The sequence below is a fragment of the Oncorhynchus tshawytscha genome, linkage group LG09 (assembly GCF_018296145.1).
Source record: "Oncorhynchus tshawytscha isolate Ot180627B linkage group LG09, Otsh_v2.0, whole genome shotgun sequence".
Taxonomy (NCBI): Eukaryota; Metazoa; Chordata; class Actinopteri; order Salmoniformes; family Salmonidae; genus Oncorhynchus; species Oncorhynchus tshawytscha.
Genome location: NC_056437.1, coordinates 66,272,590 through 66,294,665, shown reverse-complemented (window position 1 = coordinate 66,294,665; position 22,076 = coordinate 66,272,590). Strand labels below are relative to the sequence as shown.

The 22,076-nt window shown below is 45.2% G+C and overlaps 1 protein-coding gene across 2 annotated transcripts in view; it reads left to right on the top strand.

Annotated features, from left to right (window-relative positions):
• Nucleotides 1-21,815, top strand: part of LOC112258431 (vesicle-fusing ATPase) — a 28,638-nt gene extending 6,823 nt beyond the window's left edge. Inside the window, exons 2-22 of one of the 2 annotated variants that reach the window (XM_042327274.1) lie at nt 5,127-5,212; nt 10,851-10,950; nt 11,186-11,225; nt 11,461-11,627; nt 11,838-11,945; nt 12,261-12,336; nt 14,930-15,085; nt 15,337-15,536; nt 16,201-16,366; nt 16,545-16,619; nt 16,755-16,942; nt 17,134-17,229; nt 17,383-17,539; nt 17,743-17,876; nt 18,272-18,338; nt 18,584-18,663; nt 18,824-18,958; nt 19,089-19,202; nt 19,417-19,472; nt 19,955-19,998; nt 20,699-21,815. In XM_042327274.1, the coding sequence (XP_042183208.1) occupies nt 5,127-5,212; nt 10,851-10,950; nt 11,186-11,225; nt 11,461-11,627; nt 11,838-11,945; nt 12,261-12,336; nt 14,930-15,085; nt 15,337-15,536; nt 16,201-16,366; nt 16,545-16,619; nt 16,755-16,942; nt 17,134-17,229; nt 17,383-17,539; nt 17,743-17,876; nt 18,272-18,338; nt 18,584-18,663; nt 18,824-18,958; nt 19,089-19,202; nt 19,417-19,472; nt 19,955-19,985 (2,232 nt within the window). In that variant the 3' untranslated portion in view covers nt 19,986-19,998; nt 20,699-21,815. The remainder of the gene's footprint in view (nt 1-5,126; nt 5,213-10,850; nt 10,951-11,185; nt 11,226-11,460; nt 11,628-11,837; nt 11,946-12,260; nt 12,337-14,929; nt 15,086-15,336; nt 15,537-16,200; nt 16,367-16,544; nt 16,620-16,754; nt 16,943-17,133; nt 17,230-17,382; nt 17,540-17,742; nt 17,877-18,271; nt 18,339-18,583; nt 18,664-18,823; nt 18,959-19,088; nt 19,203-19,416; nt 19,473-19,954; nt 19,999-20,698) is intronic. The other variant, XM_042327273.1, reaches the window with a different exon arrangement.
• The last annotated feature ends 261 nt before the right edge of the window (nt 21,816-22,076 follow it).

Here is a 22,076-nt window from a genome sequence, read left to right as displayed (position 1 = left end):
AACTGTTTGGCACTTCACGAAATAGATGGCATCATGAGGCAGGACAATTATGTGGATATATTGAAGCAACATCTCAAGACATCAGGAAGTTAAAGCTTAGTCGCAAATGGGTCTTCCAAATGGACAATGACCCCAAGCATACTTCCAAGGTTGTGGCAAAATGACTTAAGGACAACAAAGTCAAGCTATTTGAGTGGTAATCACAAAGCCTTGATCTCAATCCTATAGAAAATTCCTGGGCAGAACTGAAAAAGCATGTGCGAGCAAGGATGCCTACAAATCTGACTCAGTTACACCAGCTCTGTCAGGAGGAATGGGCCAAAATTCATCCAACTTATTGTGGGAAGCTTGTGGAAGGCTGCCCGAAACGTTTGACCCAAGTTAAACACTTTAAAGGCAATGCTACCAAATACTAATTGGGGTATGTTAACTTCTGACCCACTGGGAATGTGATGAAAGAAATAAAAGCTGAAATAAATCATTCTCTCAACTATTATTCTTACATTTCACATTCTTAAAATCAAGTGGTGATCCTAACTGACCTAAGACAGGGAATTTAAAGTTTAAATGTATTTGGCTAAGGTGTATGTAAACTTCTGACTTCAACTGTACCCTGTGCTGACTCTAAATGCCCTTCAAAATCTGACCTGTTGACTCGCTTACAATGGTTTCAAGTAAAGATTGGTGTAGGGAGAACTGATCCCAAATCAGTTTGTGAAATAGATTGTGTATGCACTTTTTCTGGTGCCATTATGAGAATAACTGATTTGTAGACATAATATATGTGATAACATGCGTCTTGGTGAGAGGTGTAGGAGTCAGGCGCAGGAGAGCAGGGATGTCTGAGAAGCGTGTTTAATAATATAGTCCACCAATACAAACGGCACAGAAAAAAATCCCAAAACTACGCTCTCGAATAATCAGAAACTCGTGCAAACACACGGAGGAACAAACACAGTTCCGACACTTTACATACACGTGCGTAATAGCGAAAAAACAACAAACATCAAATACAATCGAGCGCAATACACACAAATCTAATCCTGCACGAATTACGGCAGGTAACCGGTGCCCTATATACCCACAGAAATCAAAGCAATTGAAAACCAGGTGTGAAAAGGAACACAGACAAAACAACCAGAAAAAGAAAGAGCTCGGTAGTGGCTAGTAGACCGGCGACGCCGAGCGCCGCCCGAAAAGGGAGAGGAGTTACCTTCGGTAGAAGTCGTGACAATATACTGGTAAGATTGCCAAACTACCATAGAAAAAGTAACGCCTCATTTGAAATTATTGCATAAATATTGTGGTTTTGTAAACATAAAATATTGGCCCGTAGGCATATATAGTATATTCATATACACTGAGAATACCAAACGTTAGGAACACATTCCTAATATTGAGTTGCCCCCCCTTTTTGTCCTCAGAACAGCCTCAATTCGTCAGGGCATGGACTCTACAAGGTGTTGAAAGTGTTCCACAGGGATGCTGGCCCACGTTGACTCCAATGCTTCCCACAGTTGTGTCAAGTTGTCTTGATGCCCTTTGGGTGGTAGACCATTCTTGATACAAATGGAAAACTGCGTGACAAACCCAGCAACTTCACAGATCTTGACATAAACCGGAGCGCCTGGCACCTACTACCATACCCCGTTCAAAGGCACTTATATCTTTCATCTGGCTCATTCAACCTATGAATGGCACACATACACGATCCATGTCTCAATTGTCTCAAGGCTTAAAAAAATATATTTAACCTTTCTCCTCCCACTCGTCGACACTGATTGTAGTGGGTTTAACAAGTGACATCAGTAAGGGATCTTAGCTTTCATACTGGATTCACCTGGTCAGTCTATGTCATGGAAAGAGCAGGTTTCCTTAATGTGTTCTATATTCAGTTTAATTCTGTTTCTACTATATACATCATTGGGTGAACCTGATTCACTAGCTGGCTAGAGGCATAGGTGAATGGCTCCTCCTACTGGTTACATCCATGCATATCAATCTCCAGCACAGACATCTGAATGGATACCTCCCCCAGGACTCCAGCTGATGGAATATTGAAAAGGGATTCCTGAAATAAGGCAGGAGAAAAAGCCCGGAGTGTTCTGTCCTACAAGACTGCAGGGCTGGGCGGGGCATCAAGATTTAGGATTGTGCGGTGTGTGTGTGTTTATACCGCAATCATAAGACGGATCAGTGAACACCCTCTATTCTTAGTCCTGACTGCATGAGACTCCTGTCTCATTAAATGCATTGAATTATGTTATGAATGAAGGTGTTTATGTTAAGGGTTTTATTCTTACTACATATTCAAAACCATGTCATGTCTTGCTTGTTTGTGCATAATACAGCTCCTATTACCATTTTAATTAGCCATACATGACAGTAACCCTGGGGTTCCATCCATTCATCACATAAACTCACCAAAAATACGAAAGATTTCTGTTCTCATGGAAATTCATATTAGTTCAATTTATTTGGGCAGTGTAAATTCACTGACGTCAAAATGTCCACATGCTTTGGTGCAGTTCAGGGTGGGAACAAAACTAAAGTGAGTGAAATAAATGATAAGAATGACCCCAACTCTGCCCCGCTCTGCATGCGCTTGCCACTGTCAAAGTGGTATTCCTTCGATTGTGAACCAATGCACCCGATGCTGCTTTAGCCCTTTGACAGACAGTGGTCCTGGCTGTCTCAATTCTCTGTCTTATGTCCTCCTCTTCCCTTCCCTCTTTGCTTGCGTACGTTGGCCCCCAGGTCGTAATATTTTTCAAGGTATGTATGTAAGTCATTTCCTCATGTATGAACTCCCACGCCACCCGCTGTACGTCTAACAGCTTAATTGGACAGTCAGTCGGCTTCACTGGAAGTAGCTTTATCCGCCCCCCAGATCCATTGACGGAGTTGGAAATGCAGAGGGAAGATATTTGATTGAGTGCACAAGCAATTCATTATCATCCATTACTCCTCCACTGCAGTTTCACTAAGAGTGTACAGACCTACGCTTGAACCCGGGGGTCAAGCGGAAAAGCTTAAGCCTATTTATTTGTCTTCTGGCTGAGCGAGCGCTGGCGGTATGGTAGATGAAGGGCTAGGCTAGACTGCATGTGGTGATTTTAGAAATGGGGCAGGGCAGTGTGCCAGCACTGCAGTGCAATACGCACCTCTCTATAACTTACCACAACCCAAGCATTCCCTTTGCTCCCAAACATTGCGACTCCCGACACCCTCTGCCCTTTCTCCTCGCTCCCCAGCCGCCAGCGCTCAAATGTCAGACAAGCAAGCGTACATGGCAGGCCTGTGTCTAACTATGAGTAAGCTAAATCAGAGATGGCTATGGCAAAGCACATCTTCACAGGGTACGTTCACAACCAACGTATAGGATTGTATAAAATTGAACTGAAATGAATGGCGATTCGTCTCCTTGTAATGTCATTAATTAAATATTAAAGACCCAGACTAAGACCACAATTTATGACACCCAGACGAAGATGCAACCTATTTAGACCCAGACCAAACCAGTTGTTATTTTAGTCCAACTTGGCTCTGACGAGTGATGGACTTGCGTGTTATTTCACTCATACATGGCCATATATAGTAACTGACAAGATGGTATTCAAAGATGCATCTTGACATCATGAGTTGAAAATAAACAAAGACCGCAGCCATCAGCCCAGACCAAGACTGTTTTTAAATGGTCTAGACAATTCTTGAGATAGAGGGTTCTCAATCTCCCCTGATTTGTCTTAAAAGCTGGAGTAATATATTGCATCATTATCCAGATCACGTTCTGTCTTTTTATTTGACTGGGCTAGTCAGTTAAGAACAAATTCTTATTTTCAACAATGGCCTGTCCAGGGGCAAAATGACAGATTTGTACATTGTCAGCCCGGGGATTTGAACATCCAACCTTACGGTTACTAATCCAATGCTCTAACCACTAGGCTACCCCGCCGCCCTGTAAAGTGTATTTTGTCGTCACTACAACCTTTTTGTAACATGGCCTTCTCTGGGATTTTTAATTGGAACAATATGTTCTTTCTTTTTCTCATCTTTTCTCTTTTAACTGAAAGTGTTCAGAGGTTTGTCTTGTGTACCAAAGGGAAGGCTCTGTACTGCATAGTGTCCTTGGTATGTTATGACTTATGACAGTTCTCAGGCGGTCTGGAAGCTGTGCTCTTAGCAGCAAACAAAGATCGGCGAGATTCATTTTCACTCTGTAACCTTTTCCCTCCGTGAATTGTGCGAACAGAGCTACGGAAGAGAATGTCAATGCCGTGGATCCGTGCAATAGTCTGACATAAGAGTGTAGAAACTCGCCAACAAGAATTGTGTTTCGATAAGTTACCGGCGACTAAGAAAGAAGTGTTCTTTTGTTTTTTTATATCTTGCCTTTTGAATTTGCCTTTGGTTCCATTGTATGTTGTATGTCATCTGTCCATTCGTTCATTCACAGTCTTGTAACGACTGTAACAGATCCCAACAAATGAACTAACTAGCTAACTGTATCGGCTGCTTGTTGCTGCTCTCTGGCGTTGTCTGTTTCAAGGCTGGTTTTATATATGCATTTGACTGTCTTGTGATGTTGGACAAACATTGCTGTTGCCTAATGAGTTGAGATATGTTGAATATGGAGAGAAACTAAACATGATCAATGTTCCACCCAAAGACATTCTGTGACATATCTACAGGATACTGTTGCATTGCAACAAAGTTGAATGGTTCATTATATACCCAAACACCATAGTGTGAACTACCAGAATTGAACTGGATGTTTCTTCATGATTTTTGATGAAAGTCAAAGTGTCTCCTGGTTGTTTCTTAGCCTCAGTCTCAACAAGGAAACCCAAGTTGCTTGATGATGCTACTAAATGTCAAACGAGTTTTCCTTTGGGAAATGGAAAGGAAATGCTGTGTCACCACTCAACTACTGGAGTAATATCTCCCCTTCAACTTATCCCACTTCCTTCTTCCCTCCTTCTCTTCTCTCTGTTTATCTACCTTTTCCTCTCTCTCTCTTCTCTCTTTCTCTTTCTCTTTCTCTTTCTCTTTCTCTCTCTCTCTCTCTTTCTCTCTCTTCTCTTTCTTTCTTTCTCTCTCTTCTTTCTTTCTGTTCTCCACTGCAGACGATGCAAGCGGCACGATGCCCGACAGATGACCTGTCGTTGACAAACTGTGCTGTGGTGAGCGAGAAGGATCTGCAGTCTGGACAGTGAGTAATCACACTATACAGTGTAGCTCTCTGTAGTCTGGACAGTGAGTAATCACACTATACAGTGTAGCTCTCTGTAGTCTGGACAGTGAGTAATCACACTATACAGTGTAGCTGTCTGTAGTCTGGAAAATCACACTACATCAGGGTTCCCCAACTGGCAGTTTTCTGAGCTTTTTTAAAGATCATTTTTTTCATTGTTGGACATAAAAAGACTGTAAAAAACACCAGACAACCAGCTCCAAGTGATTTTCAATTTGGAAAGCTGTTCCCAAGTATTGCTACGCATAATAGAGAGACACGTGAATGGATACAAACGTAAGCAACGTTTGAAATGATAATATTTTTTGTCAAATATGATTCTTCTTGCGGTCAATTTACAGTCTACAAATTGTAATGTTCCGGGCCCCCAAACAATCCACTCAAGATAAAATCAGCCCCTGGCTGAATCTAGTTGATGATCCCTGGTCAACGTGCTATAGTCTGGTGTAGCGTTTACCACTTGGGACCTCACATGCCTTACAATAATGTATGTACGAGCCCTGTTTGAGCACAGTTTTGGCCACTCTGCCTTTGCTTCTCTGCACTGTCACACTATCTTCCCAATGTACCGTCAATATATATATATATTTTGAAATATCAAAGGAGATCAGGTGTTTCAAAATGTTGAAGATTGTGCCTTAGCATTTATTTCAGTGTTCTCCCTAGATTTATTCTTACTTTAGGTGGAGTCCAGGGAGCAGATGGGTGTGGCTAATGTTTCCTAAGTAACAACAGGAGAAACGCTGTTCACATCGACTCTGTCTCTATAAGGGCATTTACAAATAAGCCATTGAAAAAAAGAGCACAGGTCCTTGCGGTGTATTGGTGTGACGTACTGAGATAGGACGTCACCATGTCAGTAAAGGAATGTGAGGGATTACACGGTCAGTGATGGAGTAAAGACAATGAGTCTGGTTGATTTAATTCAGTATAATGTCTTAATTTAGCACGAGTTGTAAGTATACGATTGAACAGTTGCGACAAGGATAACGTTGGAAAACGACAGTTAAATCTGAAAAGTGAGTTAGTGTTGTCGAGATGGAAAACACTGTGCCAAAGTTTTGACAGCTACAGTGAGCCTGCTACGCTTGGTCCACGCTGGACCAGGTGGTTGATGGCGGATGGTAAAGGATTAATACTGTCCTGTGACGTTGATCCGGTTACAAAACAACGGAGGAGAGCTTTGCTTCTACGTCAGGCTGGGACAGATGTGCAGGACATTTTCTTCACACCCGCAGACACCGGAGAACCAACGGACAACGTCATGCCTCGAACACACCGACAGTGATTGCGCAAAATAGGACGCAGCATCATCTAGATATGTATGCAACAAAAGTTCCACATTCATCACCTGCCACCATTTCTGTCAAGCCGTCCACGCTTACAGTTTGAAGCATACGTTCGGTAAATCCAAGTTATGCACCACATCGAACGTACTGCAACTGCCTCTGCAACGCAATGCTGCAAGGCGAACGCAGAGTTTCATTGGAAATGAATGTAATTCTGGCGTACCAAAATGCAAAACACTGCCGGTGTGTTCTAAGCGTCAGGGCTGTGGTTGTGTTAAACGCATACTTCGTGCCACAGGTGAACACAGCGTTCGCGAGACCAGACATTTTATCAACTGACACAGAACACTGGTGAGACAGTTCAGCAATGTGTTACTCGTCTTAGACAAGCAGCTAAAGACTTTGCTGGAGATAAGGACAATCAGATTAGAGATGCCATACTTAGCAAGTGTAATACTGAATATGTGCGACGAAAACTACTGGAGGAGGGCCCTGGGCTAACATTAGCACAATGTGAAAGAATTCAAGTGCAAATGGCCGCCATGCATGCGAGTACAGATGCTAAAGTTAATGAGACCGTGCAGCATGTTTTCAAAAAGGAGAGGAAAACGGATGAGTCCAGGATGAAAAAGGAAAAGACCAGTACAATGAGAACTGTAACTCTGTAACTGACCCCATTCTCAGTGGGAGGGAACAGTTTTTATTATAAAAAATATTGAAAATAAGGCGCCGTTCATCACGGACTGATAAAAAGCTATATGCATACTCATCAGGCCGTGCCATTATCAGTAAAAGGGGTTTTCACGTGCCAAACAAAGACAGGAAAGCGCAGCACACAGCCTGAGTTCATTGTAATATTTGGACGCGGGAGTACCGTTGCTAGGTAAAGAGACATTCAATTGGGTGTGCTAGAAGTGGGTGTTGACATAGCAGCAGTGACAGATGTAAGAACTCCGATAAAACTGAAATACCCCAGGTTGTTTGACGGGGTGGGTAAGCTAAACACAAGATCAGATCAACCTACATGTTGATCAAATGGGACACCGGCAGCACAGGCCGTTCGGTGTGTACCATTCCACCTGAGAGAAGCTGTGGAGAAAAGAGAGAGGAACTACAAAGCATGGACTTAATGGAGAGAGTGAAAGGTGCATGGGTGAATCCGGTAGTGGCGGTGCCACACCATGGGTGAATCCGGTAGTGGCGGTGCCACACCATGGGTGAATCCGGTAGTGGCGGTGCCACACCATGGGTGAATCCGGTAGTGGTGGTGCCACACCATGGGTGAATCCGGTAGTGGCGGTGCCACACCATGGGTGAATCCGGTAGTGGCGGTGCCACACCATGGGTGAGTCCGGTAGTGGCGGTGCCACACCATGGGTGAATCTGGTAGTGGTGGTTCCAAAACCGGTCGGTGACGTAAGACTGTGTCTAAACATGAGACAAGCAAACACAGCAATCATTTGTGACAGGTACCCAATCTCCACAGTAGGTGAACTTTTGCAAGGAATGAATGGGCCTGTCATGTTCAGTAAACTGGATCTTAAATGGGTCTATCATCAATTGGAGTCGAGAGGCATAGCGACGTTTGCAGTGCATAACGGGATGGAAAACGGTGGAAAACGTATCGGATGATATCATCGTCCAGTCCCCAGACAAGGATATCATCGTCCAGGCCCCAGACAAGGTGACCCATGACCAGCGGCTACATGCTGTCCTCAACAGTCTGGGGAACTGTGGGCTGACTCTCAACTCAGAGAAATGTCAGGTCAACATGGACAAATTGGTGTTTATGGGCCATGTTACACTCATAGAAAGGCGTAAGGCCCAGAGCTGAACGAGTGAGAGTAGTGGTCGAGGCCAGGGAGCCTGAGACGGCATCAGAGGTTCCTTGCTTTCTAAGTTCAGTGGGCTGCAGCAGTAGGTTTATTGCCCAGTTCTCTACACTCTCAGAACCTCTGCGGAAGTCGACCAAGAAGGAAACAACATTCCACTTCGGACCGGAAACAGGAGAAGGCATTTCGGACATTAAAAGAGTAACTGGCTGAAGCCGCGACACTCGCATACTTTGACAAAGACGCGCCCACGAAAGTAATAGCAGATGCAGGACCAGTGGGCCTAGGAGCTGTTCGTGTGCAAGAACAACAAGGATACATTGTTCCAGTCTGTTATGTGAGCAAGTGTCTGTCAGAGTGTGAACGTAGATCTTCACACACTGAACGTGAGGCCCTTGCATTGGTTTGGGCTTGTGAAAGGCTTCACCAGTGTGTACACGGCAGGGAATTTGATCTAGTGACTGACCACGAGGCTTTAGAGGCTATTTACAGTCCTCGCTCAAAGCCATGCACTCGCATCGAACGGTGGGTGCTGAGACTCCGACCCTATGACTTTCGAGTTGTCCACATGCCAGGGAAAAACAACATTGCTGACCCTCTGTCTCGTCTAATTGGGAAGAGTGCAGTGAAAGACTCACACACACACAGAACAGAGGACTATGTAAGATTTGCGGCTGTGAACGCGACTCCAAATGCAATGACCACAAGGGAAGTGGAGGAAGCATCAGCTGCAGATGAAGAGCTAAGAGAGGTGAGAAATGCTTCAGAATGGGTGTTATGAGACACGCCAGGCATTTGCACCCGTAGCAAATGAACTGTGTGTAATCGGACAATTAGTCCCAAGGGGAAAGCTTCCAGATATAGCAGAGTGACCTGGAGGCACGGGGCAATAATGTCGAGCAGAAAGGGAAATCCAAGATCTATGCCGACAGCCGTCGCAGAGCCAAACCCTCCGACGTGGACGTCGGATATCAGGTTCTCCTAAAACAGGAGAAAACAGACGAGTTCACAACAACTTTCAACAAGATACCACACACTGTGGTCAATAAAGAGGGAAACAATGTGGTTGTTCAATCTCCAACTGGAGCCAGGTATTCAAGGAATACAACATTCGCTGAAGAGGTATATATTTGAGGAGCCGGATCCACAATCAAAGGACCACACACAACTGAAAGAGACTGTGGAGCAGAGACGGCACATAGAATCCAAACCAGAGACCACCTGTGAGGGATCACCACAAAGATCACAGACACCCGAGCAAGTCAGGCCTCACCGACAAATTAAACTGCCACAGGAGTTATCAGACTTTGTAATTAAATAATGATCTGGTACTGAAAGGGGTAAAGAGAACCTGTATAAACTGAAAAATGACCAATATAAAAGGACTAATGCGAAGACTCTGAATGTTTTGAGTTACGTTGTGAAGGAAAAAAAAGTGCAGAATGTTTTGTTACGGACGAAAATAAAGAAAAGTCCATGAGGAGAACAGAAATAATAAGACATTGAACAGATTTCAGTTGTTTATTAAAAACATAAAGGTTGCTATACAGATAAAGGATAAGTGCTGTTGTGTATGTCAGGTTGACATTGAAGTTCATATCCAAGTAAAGGGGGGGATGTTGTGTATAGGACGTCACCACGTCAGTGAAGGAATGTGAGGGATTACACGGACAGTGATGGAGCAAAGACATGTTGAAGTTTCCCTCGGAGTCTGGTTGATTTAATTCAGTAGAATATCTTAATTTAGCATGAGTTGAAAGTATACAACTGAACAGTCCTAGCATTGAACCTTGTGGTACTCCATATTATAACCAGTTGTTAAATAATAAATAGGAATCAATAAATAGTTGAATTCAATAGCAGCTTTTCCCACCTGATTTCTCTTTGTCTCTTTTCTGCTCATTGGTAGGGACCACACAGAGTATAATCTCTTGCTAATTTGAGATTAGTCCTCCAGCCGTGGAATCCTCTTGGTTCTCAAAGGGGGAAGGGAGGGAGTGTTTAGGATCATGTTGTTGATTTGGACATATAGCCCTGCCACCTACCCTCTCCTCTATTCCTGGGAAATGTTGGATTCATTTTTCTTCCTACATGGCTGTTCTACCCACAATGAAATTATATTTTCAAATATAAATATGTTGTTTTGAACACTATAGTCACTCCATTACAGTGGGGTTTTGACTGAGATTGGCATCTCCTCTGTTTCCTCTCTGCAGAACTAGTACACAGCGGTCTAAATATGTGTATTAATTTTTCTATTGTCATATAATTAGTGCACCGTTTTTGCTGTGAAGGTACTGTCTTTTTCTGATTTCATACTACAAACTATACTCTATAATCATCATTCTAAAAAATTGTTAGCAGAATAGCTGTTAGGTGGGGGGAGTATTTGTAAATATGATATTCTATTGAGGTCATGCCGTTGCCTGCATATATGGAACAGATGTCCACGAGTCTCTAACCCTCTCTCTACAGACATGTGACTGTGAAGACTACGCCAACTCACAAGTTTGTGTTCACCACAAAAACCCACCACGCCATAGTCCCTGGCACTATCGCTTTCAGTCTGCCACAGGTAATAAAAAAACACACACATTCCAGATCTGTATATTATACTGAATGTTCAATCTATTGTACAGTATACCCATAGATCTATTTATACTCTTAACAAATTTTCTGCAAAACTACCATTCTAATTTTTGATAGCATACAGGTCCCTCTTCTCTCTGCTTCCCTGCAATTCTTGGCTGACTTATCTCTCTTCTCTCTCTCTGTCTCTCTCTCTCTCTGTCTCTCTCTCTCTCTCTCAGAGGAAATGGGCCGGTCTGTCCATTGGACAGGAGGTGGAAGGTAATTCACTCCATTTCATGAATGAGTCTGAGGAAAAGAAAGCTATGACCACAGCGCTGCCTCATTTACACTGCACCCTGCACAGTCCCTAATATACTGTACCTTCACACCTTGACCACAGCCCATAGCTCACCTTAACATACAGCACCTATTTCATTTGACAGTACAGTATTTCTGTGAGTACAAATTATACGGTACTAGAAACATATCTGACACCAGTCCTCTCCCCTCATAGTGGCCAACTACAACTTTGACAAGTCCCAGCAGTGCATCGGTGCCATGACTATAGAGATTGACTTCCTCCAGAAGAAGAGCACGGACACCAGCCCCTACGACTCAGACAAGATGGCCAGCGAGTTCATTCAGCAGTTCAACAACCAGGGCTTCTCTGTCACCCAGCAGGTCAGTCAGAACAACAAACACTCCAGCCGGTCACAACTCTTCACACTTTTCCTGCACACTTCCCTTCCCTGGAGCTACAAGGAAAAAGACTGGTGGGTAGGAGTGCAAACTTGGGAGGATTGGGATGCAACCTCACACAGCCTTCCTCTCTCCTCTCATCCTCTCTCTTCCTTTCATCTATTATTCTTCCTGTCCCCATCCACCCCACAGATGGTGTTTAGTTTCTGCGACAAGCTCTTTGGGCTGGTGATCAAAGACATTGAAGCCATGGACGCCAGCATCCTCAAGGGAGAGCCAGCATCAGGCAAGAAGCAGAAGGTACCCAGAGTTACCATTGACCTACTGCTGTAACAACTCAACCCTTCATGATATGGGCCCCCGTCGGAATTATCCCCCTTCCTTGTAGTAATCCATGATTAGAAATGACTGGACAGATGAATGCCAAGGGGTGGAGCCCTTGCTTTCACCTGCCCCTTCATTTCGAACGGGGTCTCTATTTGACGAGGGAACGTGCTGCTAGGGAGCTGGTCGAAGTCCAAAAGGAACTCTGCAGAATTGTACAAGTTTATTTGGAACAGTTATATGTAATAACCAGTAGTTGGTAATAATTCCAACAATTCCTGTTTCACTTAGATTGACATTGGCCTGCTGGTGGGGAACAGCCAGGTGGTTTTCGAGAAAGCAGAGAGCTCCTCCCTCACGTTAGTTGGTAAGTTACAGAGGAGTACATACAGAATACAGGTAGATTATGTAGGAGCTACAGTACCAGTCAAAAGTTTGGACACACCTACTCATTCAAGGGTTTTTCTTTATTTGTACTATTTTCTACATTGTAGAATAATAGTGAAGACTTCAAAACTAGATGTCCTAACCGACTTGCCAAAACTATAGTTTGTTAACTCTCTGTGTCCATGGGACAGCCCATCTTCTGCACCATTAACTACCTCGAACTACACTGGACTATGTACAAACTGGAAAAAACATATCCATTTATTGTAGTAGGAGACTTTAATAAAGGAAATCTGAGGAAAACGCTTCTGGAATTCTATCGACACATCTGTGCTTCAAACACAACACCGACCCCTGGATCATTGCTACTGGCTAGAAGTCCCTCCCCTGCCCTCCCTTCGGCCAATCAGATCACAACTCCATTCTGCTCCTCCCCACCTATCGGCAGGAACCTAAATAGGAAGCTCCCCATGGGACTGTTCAACATTGGTCTGACCAATCGGAATCTATGCTTCAAGATTGTTTTGATCATGAGGACTCTGAAATGTTCCGGGTCGCCTCTGAGAATAGTATCAATGTATACACTGACTCGGTGACGGGGTTCATCAGGAAGTGCATAGAGGATGTTGTTCCTACTGTGACGATTAGAACTTATCCCAAAAACGTGGATAGGCGGAAGTATTCTTGCAAAACTGAAAGCGTGAACCATCGCTTTTAACCATGGCAAGGTGACTGGGAACATGGACGTGTACAAACAGACCAACTACTACCTCCGTAAGCAATCACCGAGGCAAAACAATAGTACAGCCACATAGTGGAGTCGCAATTCAAAGGCTCAGACACGAGACAAATGTGTCAGGGACTCCAGACAATCATGGATTATGAAGGGACACCGAAACCTCACTCTCAGACGAGCTAAACACCTTCTTCGCCCGTTTGGAGGAAAACAACATCGAGCTGCCGATGCGGGCACCTCTGTACCCAAGAAAGCAAAGCTAACTGAACTAAAGGACTTTGAGAGGCTAGTTCAGGACCATGTCACCTCCACCTTACTATAGAATCACTATAATTTACATATCGCCGCAACAGATCCACGGACAATGTAATCGCCATTGCATTGCACTGCACACTGCCCTATCTCACCTGGACAAGAGATACCTATGTAATGATGCTGTTCATCAACTACAACTCAGCCTTCAACACCGTAGGGCCCTACAAGCTCATCATTAAGGTTACGGCCGTGTTTCTGTACTTCCTGAAGGGGCCGACCCCAAATGGTGAAGGTAGGCAACAACACCTCTGCCACGCTGCAATCCTCAACACGGGGTCCCAACAGGCGTGCATGCTCAGCCCCTCCTGTACTCCCTGTTCACCCATTACTGCGTGGCCACACACGCCTCCAACCCAGTTATCAAATCTCATGATGACACAACATTGGTGGGCCTGATTACCAACAACGATGAGACAGCCTACAGGGAGGAGTTGAGCGCCCTGGCAGAGTGGTGCCAGGAAAAAAACCTGTCCCTTAACGTCAAGAAAATGAAGTAGCTGATTGTGGATTACAGAAGACAGCAGAGAGAGCACAGCCCCATCCACACCGACAGGGTTGCAGTAGATACTGTAAAAAGCTTCAAGATTCTCAACGTGCACATCACTGAAAACCTGAAATGGTACATTCACACAGACATCGTGGTGATGAATGCAAACAGCGCCTCTTCAACCTCAGGAGGCTGAAGAAATGAGGATTCGCCCCTAAGACCCTCTCAAATTTCTATAGATGCACCATTGAGAGCATTCTGTCAGGCTGTATCACCGCCTGGAAGGGCAATTGCACTGTCCGCAACGTACCGGGCACACTGCCTGCCCTCCAGGACATCTACAGCACCCGGTGTCACAGGGAGGCCAGCCACCCTAGCCACGGCTTGTTCACCTCGCTACCATCTAGAAGGCGGAGACAGTACAGCTGCATCAAATTTGGGACTGAGAAACAGCTCCTATCTCTAGGCCATCAGCCTGTTTATCAGTCACCACTAGCCTTAGTCACTGTTCTAGCCAACTACCACCCGGTACCCTACTCTGCACCTTAGAGGCTTCCGCCCTATATACATACAGTAGATAGTCATTGGACAACTGATCCCTTTAATAATGTTTACATACTGTTTTACCCACTTTATATCTATATACTGTATTGTAGTCATGTCTCATTCTATATAACTACTGCTGTACACACTATTTCCATTCATATATATTCCGGTCTCTGACTTTGCTCTTTCTGATATTTCTTTATTTCTCTGGATTATGTGTGTTGTTCTTTTTTTTCATTGTCATTGCTAGGTACTACCGCACTGTTGGAGCTAGTAACCCGAGCATTTACCTGCACCTGCTATAACATCTACAAATGTGTCTACGCAATTAATAAACTTTGATTTGATTTAGACCAAGATTGATCGAATCCTTCAACCATGGGAAAATGAACCCGTCTTTATCCATTGTTACACTTTTTTCATTGTAAAGTCTATTTGTTTTTAATGCATTTTAAAGAAAGTTGTGTTTGATTCCTCTCTGCCCACCAGGCAAGGCCAAGACCAAAGAGCAGCGTCAGTCCATCATCAACCCGGACTGGAACTTTGAGCGCATGGGCATTGGTGGTCTGGACAAGGAGTTCTCCGACATCTTCCGCCGAGCCTTCGCCTCTCGTGTCTTCCCTCCTGACATCGTGGAACAGATGGGTAAGGCTCCCCACTCCTTGGTCTTCGTTAGATCGTGCAGGTACTACCCACAGTGACGGGCACAAAAAAAGTACGGTCGAGCCGCGGTATTGGCAGAACAATTGCCGCATTGCATGTGCAACATTGCGCCTCTCGGTGCCTCCTAGTGATTAATTTGTCACAAACTAAATTGTCTGTGTACACAACTGGAGCATGCTGTGCTTTCAAATATTCAGAGGTCTATAGACAGTCGTTGTTCCATTGCCCCCCAGGTTGTAAGCACGTGAAGGGAATCCTTCTCTTCGGGCCTCCTGGTTGTGGAAAGACTCTGATGGCCAGGCAGATTGGCAAGATGCTCAACTCCCGCGAGCCCAAGATCGTCAACGGCCCTGAGATCCTCAACAAGTTTGTTGGAGAGTCTGAGGCCAACATCCGCAAGCTTTTCGCAGATGCAGAAGAGGAGCAGAAGAGGGTGAGTGGCCAACCATCTTTTTTTTGATGACCAGAAGTAATTAATCGAACTAAAAAAATCCATCCACGGCCTCCTGAGTGGCGCAGCCGTCTAAGGCACTGCATTACAGTGCTCGAGGCGTCACTACAGATCTGGGTTTGATCCCAGGCTGTGTTACAGCTGGCCGTGACTGGGAGACCGATGAGGTGGCGCACAGTTGGCCCAGCGCCGTCCGGGTTAGGGGAGGGCTTGGCAGGCCAGGATGTCCTTGTCCCATCGTGCTCTAGCGACTACTTGTGGCAGGCAGGGCGCCTGCAAGCTGACCTCGGTCACCAGTTGTACAGTGTTTCCTCCGATACATTGGTGCGGCTGGCTTACTGGTTAAGCGAGCAGTGTGTCAAGAAGCAGTGCTGCTTGGCAGGGTCGTGTTTCGGAGGATGCATGGCTCTCGACCTTCGTCTCTCCCGAGTCCTTACGGAAGTTGCAGCGATGGGACAAGATTGTAACTACCAAATTGAATATCACAAAATTGAGGAGAAAAAGGGGTAAAAATGTTTGTTTTTTAAAAATCCATCCAAGAGGATAAGATCACAAACAAATGTTATACGTACATGCATGACTGACTGTCTCCCTCTCTTTCTCTTCATCCACTCTTCCTACTCACCCCTCTCTCCTCTCGTCCTAGCTGGGTGCTAACAGTGGTCTGCACATAATCATCTTTGATGAGCTGGATGCCATCTGTAAGCAGAGAGGTACTGGGCAGGGCAGTACAGGAGTCCACGACACGGTGGTCAACCAGCTGCTGTCCAAGATAGACGGAGTAGAGCAGCTCAACAACATCTTGGTCATAGGTAGGTAGTAGGTACACTCTTCTATAACATACTGGTCATAGATGGTTAGATTTGAGGTATAGATACCAATCTTACCCTAAGCCTCACATAGCACTAGAGATGAATGCAAGACTCTGGTTTAACTAGTAACTCCATCTTTAACTTTGCATCCCCCTTTCTCTCGTTCTCTTCCCCACAGGGATGACCAACAGGCCTGACCTGATAGATGATGCCCTGATGAGGCCTGGCAGGTTTGAGGTCAAGATGGAGATCGGTAAGAATCCCACATCTTCTCTTATTTCCTGGCTTGTTTCTTTTCATGTGTTCCGCCACCCTTTATTGTGTTATTGTAGTGACCTCTCTCCCTCCCTGAATGCATTTTTACCTTCCCTCCCTCCCTCCCTCCCAGGTCTTCCGGATGAAAAGGGGCGTGTTCAGATTCTCAACATTCACACTAATAAGATGCGTGACTTCGGCCTGCTGGCTCCTGATGTGGACGTGAAGGAGCTGGCTGCCGGAACCAAGAACTACAGTGGTGCTGAACTGGAGGGGCTGGTCAGAGCTGCCCAATCAACAGCCATGAACCGCCACATTAAGGTTAGAGTCCAGCCAATCAACAAACATGAACATCCATGATACGGTTAGACTATCCAATTGGCACCTTTGAACACCCATGACATGGTTAGACTCCACCCCTTAGCAAGGTGCTTTGAGGTGCTAACGCTGTCCTTTTAAGTCTACTGTATACCACAGTCAGATCAGACTGCTAATTCTTTCTGTGTGTCCAGGCCACAGCCACAGTGGAGGTGGACACAGAGAGAGCCGAGAAGCTGCAGGTCACCAGAAGCGACTTCATGGGCTCCCTGAACAACGACATTAAACCAGTAGGCATCTCTATATGTGTATTTTTATGAAGGACAGGCTGCAAAGTGAACAGGGTGTCATTTGAGATGGACCCTTAAGACTGTCATTCCAATCCTGAAAAGTTCTGCCCACTCCCCTTCCTCTTTATCCTCCTCTCTCTCTTCCTCCCCCAGGCATTTGGTTCCAACCAGGAGGACTACGCCAGCTACATCATGAACGGCATCATCAAGTGGGGCGACCCGGTGACCTGTGTGCTGGATGACGGGGAGCTGCTGGTGCAGCAGACCAAGAACAGCGACCGCACACCGCTGGTGGCCGTGCTACTGGAGGGTAGGCCTGACACACACACACACACACACACACGTGTGAGCGAACACACACGTGTGAGCGAACACACGTACACACACGCAAGTGAGCGTAGGCACATGCAGGTGGAGCTCACAAACTTAAGCGCACACACACAGTTGATTAACAGCCCCCCCACACACACACTCTCTCTCTAACAGTCTTTATTTGTCCATCTGTCCTCTTAGGACCCCCTCACAGTGGAAAGACGGCCCTGGCTGCCCAAATCTCGGAGAGCTCAGAGTTCCCCTTCATCAAGATCTGTTCCCCGGACAAGATGATCGGTTTCTCCGAAAACTCCAAGTGCCTGGCTATCAAGAAGGTGGGTGTGAAGCCTGGCACCATGACAGAAAGATGGATACCTGCACACTGTTGAATTTCTCCTGTAGTTTTATTAAGTGTTTTGACCCCGATGTCTTTGTAAAGCTGGCACCATGCCCATAGAAAGAGATGTCCACTGTGCCAGAATCTGGTCGAATGGTAGACTAGATATGGCACTGCTGACTCTGGACCACGCATTTCCCCACAGAGTTAGGGGTTCGATCCCTGGGTCCACCGCTCTCTTTACTAGCGACTTCTCCTTCCCTTTTCCTATCTGACGTAACAATAATAACTGAGAGCAGAAGAAAGAGATTATTACCAGTACTTCCTGTATGGCATTATTATGCAGTCCTGTTGCGTCATTTAACTCTGTATCCCCTGCCTTCCTTCCCTCAGATCTTCGAGGACGCCTACAAGTCTCAGCTGAGCTGTGTGGTGGTGGACGACATTGAGCGTCTCCTAGGTGATTGTCTACCTCCTCGTTCCTCTGAAACCTCCTTCTAGTCTAGCGGGCCTCCCCGATCCGTCTCTAGTGGAGCAACAAACTGGTATCTCTCTTTTTAAAACTTTCCAGTGGTGCCGCGGACTAGCTAAGCGCTGTGTCTAAAAGCCAAGGCCTGGTTCTTCCACGCTAAGGAAGTCGGCGGCAACACTAGTGGTTCCGGTCCGAAGTACCGTTCTGATTACTTTGTGCTCTGCTCCTTTTAGACTACGTCCCCATTGGACCTCGCTTCTCCAACATGGTTCTCCAGGCCCTGCTGGTGCTGCTGAAGAAGACTCCTCCGAAAGTGAGTGTTCACTGTTCAGTACAACACGGGCATGGCTGCATTACTGAATGTATGTGTTGCGTTATGCTAATGTGTTTAGTTACACTGGCCTGTGCGTGTGCGTGTGTGCGTGTGCATGTAACGTGTGTGTAACTCTGTCCGTCCTTTACTCTGCCTACAGGGCCGTAAGCTGTTGATCATCGGAACCACCAGCCGTAAGGAGGTGCTGCGGGAGATGGAGATGCTGGACGCCTTCAGTACCACCATCCACGTCCCCAACATCTCTACTGGAGAACACCTGGTGGAAGCCTTAGAGGTACGCACACTCCCGCAAACAAACAAGTGAACACACACAATATACATATTGACGAAGAGTTTCAGTAGTTAATGCTGCTGTCCTGTCTCGTGTGCCATGTGTTTACTCATTGACGTGGTATCCATTGCAGCTACTGGGAAGCTTCACGGACGCAGAGCGGGTGACCATCGGCCAGCACGTCAAGGGGAAGAGGGTCTGGATTGGCATCAAGAAGCTCCTGATGCTCATCGAAATGTCCCTGCAGGTCAGTGGCAGTCAGCGCTCCTCCTCATCGTTCAGCTGCAGAACAGTCGACCACAATCGTCGCCTCGTAGCTATGGTCGCTAGAAAGGTTTCATGCCTCAAGTTGCAAATGGCTTTCTATGGTAGAGCCTGCATGATGCCACATATGTACTGTCAAAGTGTGTGTCTTCTTCTTCTGTAGTGTTAATCTTTGGTTTCCTGCTTCCTTCCTCCAGATGGATGTGGAGTACAGAGTCACTAAGTTCCTGCAGCTTCTTAGAGACGAGGGGGCGTGAGTACTCCCCGGCCCCTCCCCCCTTTCCCGCCCACGCAATCACCCTCACCCTGCCTGCATGCGACTCAATCACGGCCTCCCAACCTCTTCCTTTCTTTGACTTTAAAACCCTGCCTTCCTCTCCTGCGTATCCTTTATTCCATTTCTATCTCTGTGAATATTACGACAATGATACTCAACAACAGGCACCAGACTAAAGTTTAAAAAGAACATGACTTACTTGTAGTATAACTAGTATAGTAGTATAACTAGTATAGTAGTATAACTAGTATAGTAGTAATACTAGTATATCAGTGTTACTTAACTGACACACCGACACAAATGGGATCCTATGAACATGAAACCCTGTGACACGCTTGTTTATGTTCTTGAAGAGGGGTATGAATAAAGTTGTCACACTCACTTTACCTGCCCGCTGGCTGCCAATGCGGTCAGAGTATCAGTCGTTGACCGGTGTGATCTCATCTTGTCATCACCAGGTTGGATGACGCCAACCACATCCGAATTTAAGCTGTCGCCGAGGGTAAGGGCACCAGTAGAAGCTACGAGGCTAGCTACCCAGATATTTAACTAGCTTCCCTAGCTACCTCCTCTAGCTTTAGGGAATAGCTTCCCTCATTCAGCTTCATTACAATGATGCCAACGTTTTAGAGCTCTAGAAGCCCCTGCTAGCACTTCTGAGATCGTTCCTGTGTCTTATATACCTTTACAAGAAATACCCTCTGGCCAACTTGTGCTGTGAGCGACCAAATTCTACTTTACAATGATCACATTATCACCCAATGACACATCTATTGTTTAGGTAAACTGACATCAGCTGTCCAGACATTTTATGCATGAACGTACCTGCCACTCCTGTTCCTCAATCATGTCTATGCAATAGAAACATTACATACGACAACCTTATCATCATTCCCTCCCTGTGTCATGACCTACCGTGACGTATTGTCCAGATTGTCATTCAGAGGCTGCTTTGACCCTACTGTGATAGTCTCTGACAATTTTTCTTCTTGTTTTATAGCATATTATTATTATTATTATTATTATTAAGTCCTGTTCAACATTTGTTTCTGACATTTTGTTGTTGTTGTGTGAGTACATGCTGTAGTACAGTCGAATGTGGTTGTACGATATGTCATGCGTTTAAGATGGGGGGGACACTGGTAAATCATTGTCACCTGAATCCATTTTATCGTCATCTCTCTACACGTCTGTCTCTCCAGTGAACGCACCGACCGCAATGACCGCAGCTACAAGTTCGACTAGAGCTGAAGGAGCGTCTGACCAAGAGACAAGAGGAGGAGAGGACGACGCCCTCTGTTCGCCATCCATTCTCATCCACCAATCCGAGAGGGAGAAGAAGTCACCCCGCCCCCTCTCACCCACGCATGTTTCAGAGGCAACTGGCGTCATCATCCATCCACCCGACACTTATCGACATATCACCTCACAGAAACCTATTGAAAATCGTACTGTTCCAATATGTTATCCGTATGAAACGCAATATGGATTGCAAAAGTGCTGTCTTGTGCATTGTGCGTATATTTAGCCACGTATGTTTTAGCTTCCTGTATTTACAGTGCTGCGTATCTGTCTTGCTATCTATATTTATGCAGACCAGTAAGATATATCAGTCTTGAAAACATGATATCTGTATTCTATATACACATAGATTCATATGAAGCGCAAGTCATCGCAACTATTTGAATATTCCGATGATAACATAGACAGTGTGGTGGAAGTGAGAAGTGTCGTTTCAGGTGTAAATGTATTCCCCCCCCACCCCTGTGTTATTTATTTTCTGTACATAGTATATATAAGATACAGTATATCATGATTGATTTCAAATCATTCTATTGACTATTATTGAGTAATATATCAGTATTGTTGTTGATCTCACTCCAAACTTGAAGATTGTGGTGTTGGATTATAACTTGGTTGTAGTCTGTCTAATATAGATACCGTGTTTGTGCTCGAGACCAGTGTTAAACGATTCAACACTTTTGGAAATGGTATATGTTACAAAGAAACTTTTATTACTTATCAAATCAGCTCTATGTGTGACTGTGATTTCAATATTTTGTGTGTGTATGAACACGCATTGCTTCTGTGTATGCCTGTAAGAGTGAGCGTGTTTGTGTCTGTGCGCAAGTACAGTATGTGTGTAATTTCATCCAAATTTGACCAGTCTGTTGTTGCGATGCGTTTGTTCATTTATTGCTTTATGTGAACAGTGCTTGTTGTCAAAAGCAATTTTTATGTTCTGTGAATTGACCGTGTGTGTCGACATGCCGATGTGTTATTGCAATAAAAGCACAGATACACAAGGTTAGAACAACACCTACCTCTTAAGTCTCCATTTTTGGTTTAGCTGTTTGTGTGAAGAAGGTCAATTGTCAAAACCAGCTCGAGCTGTACAGTGCTGTTAGCAGTTGATGTCACTCTTCAATAACGTAGACCCCAAAGCAAATCAGGGGGAGGAAAATAGGTTTATTCAAAGAGGACAAATCTATATTGGAAGTAGATGGTCATTTCTACCCTGTCCTCTGTGATTCTCCAGTGATTCTCTCCAGTGGTTCTGACCGTTTGCCGGTAGTGAGG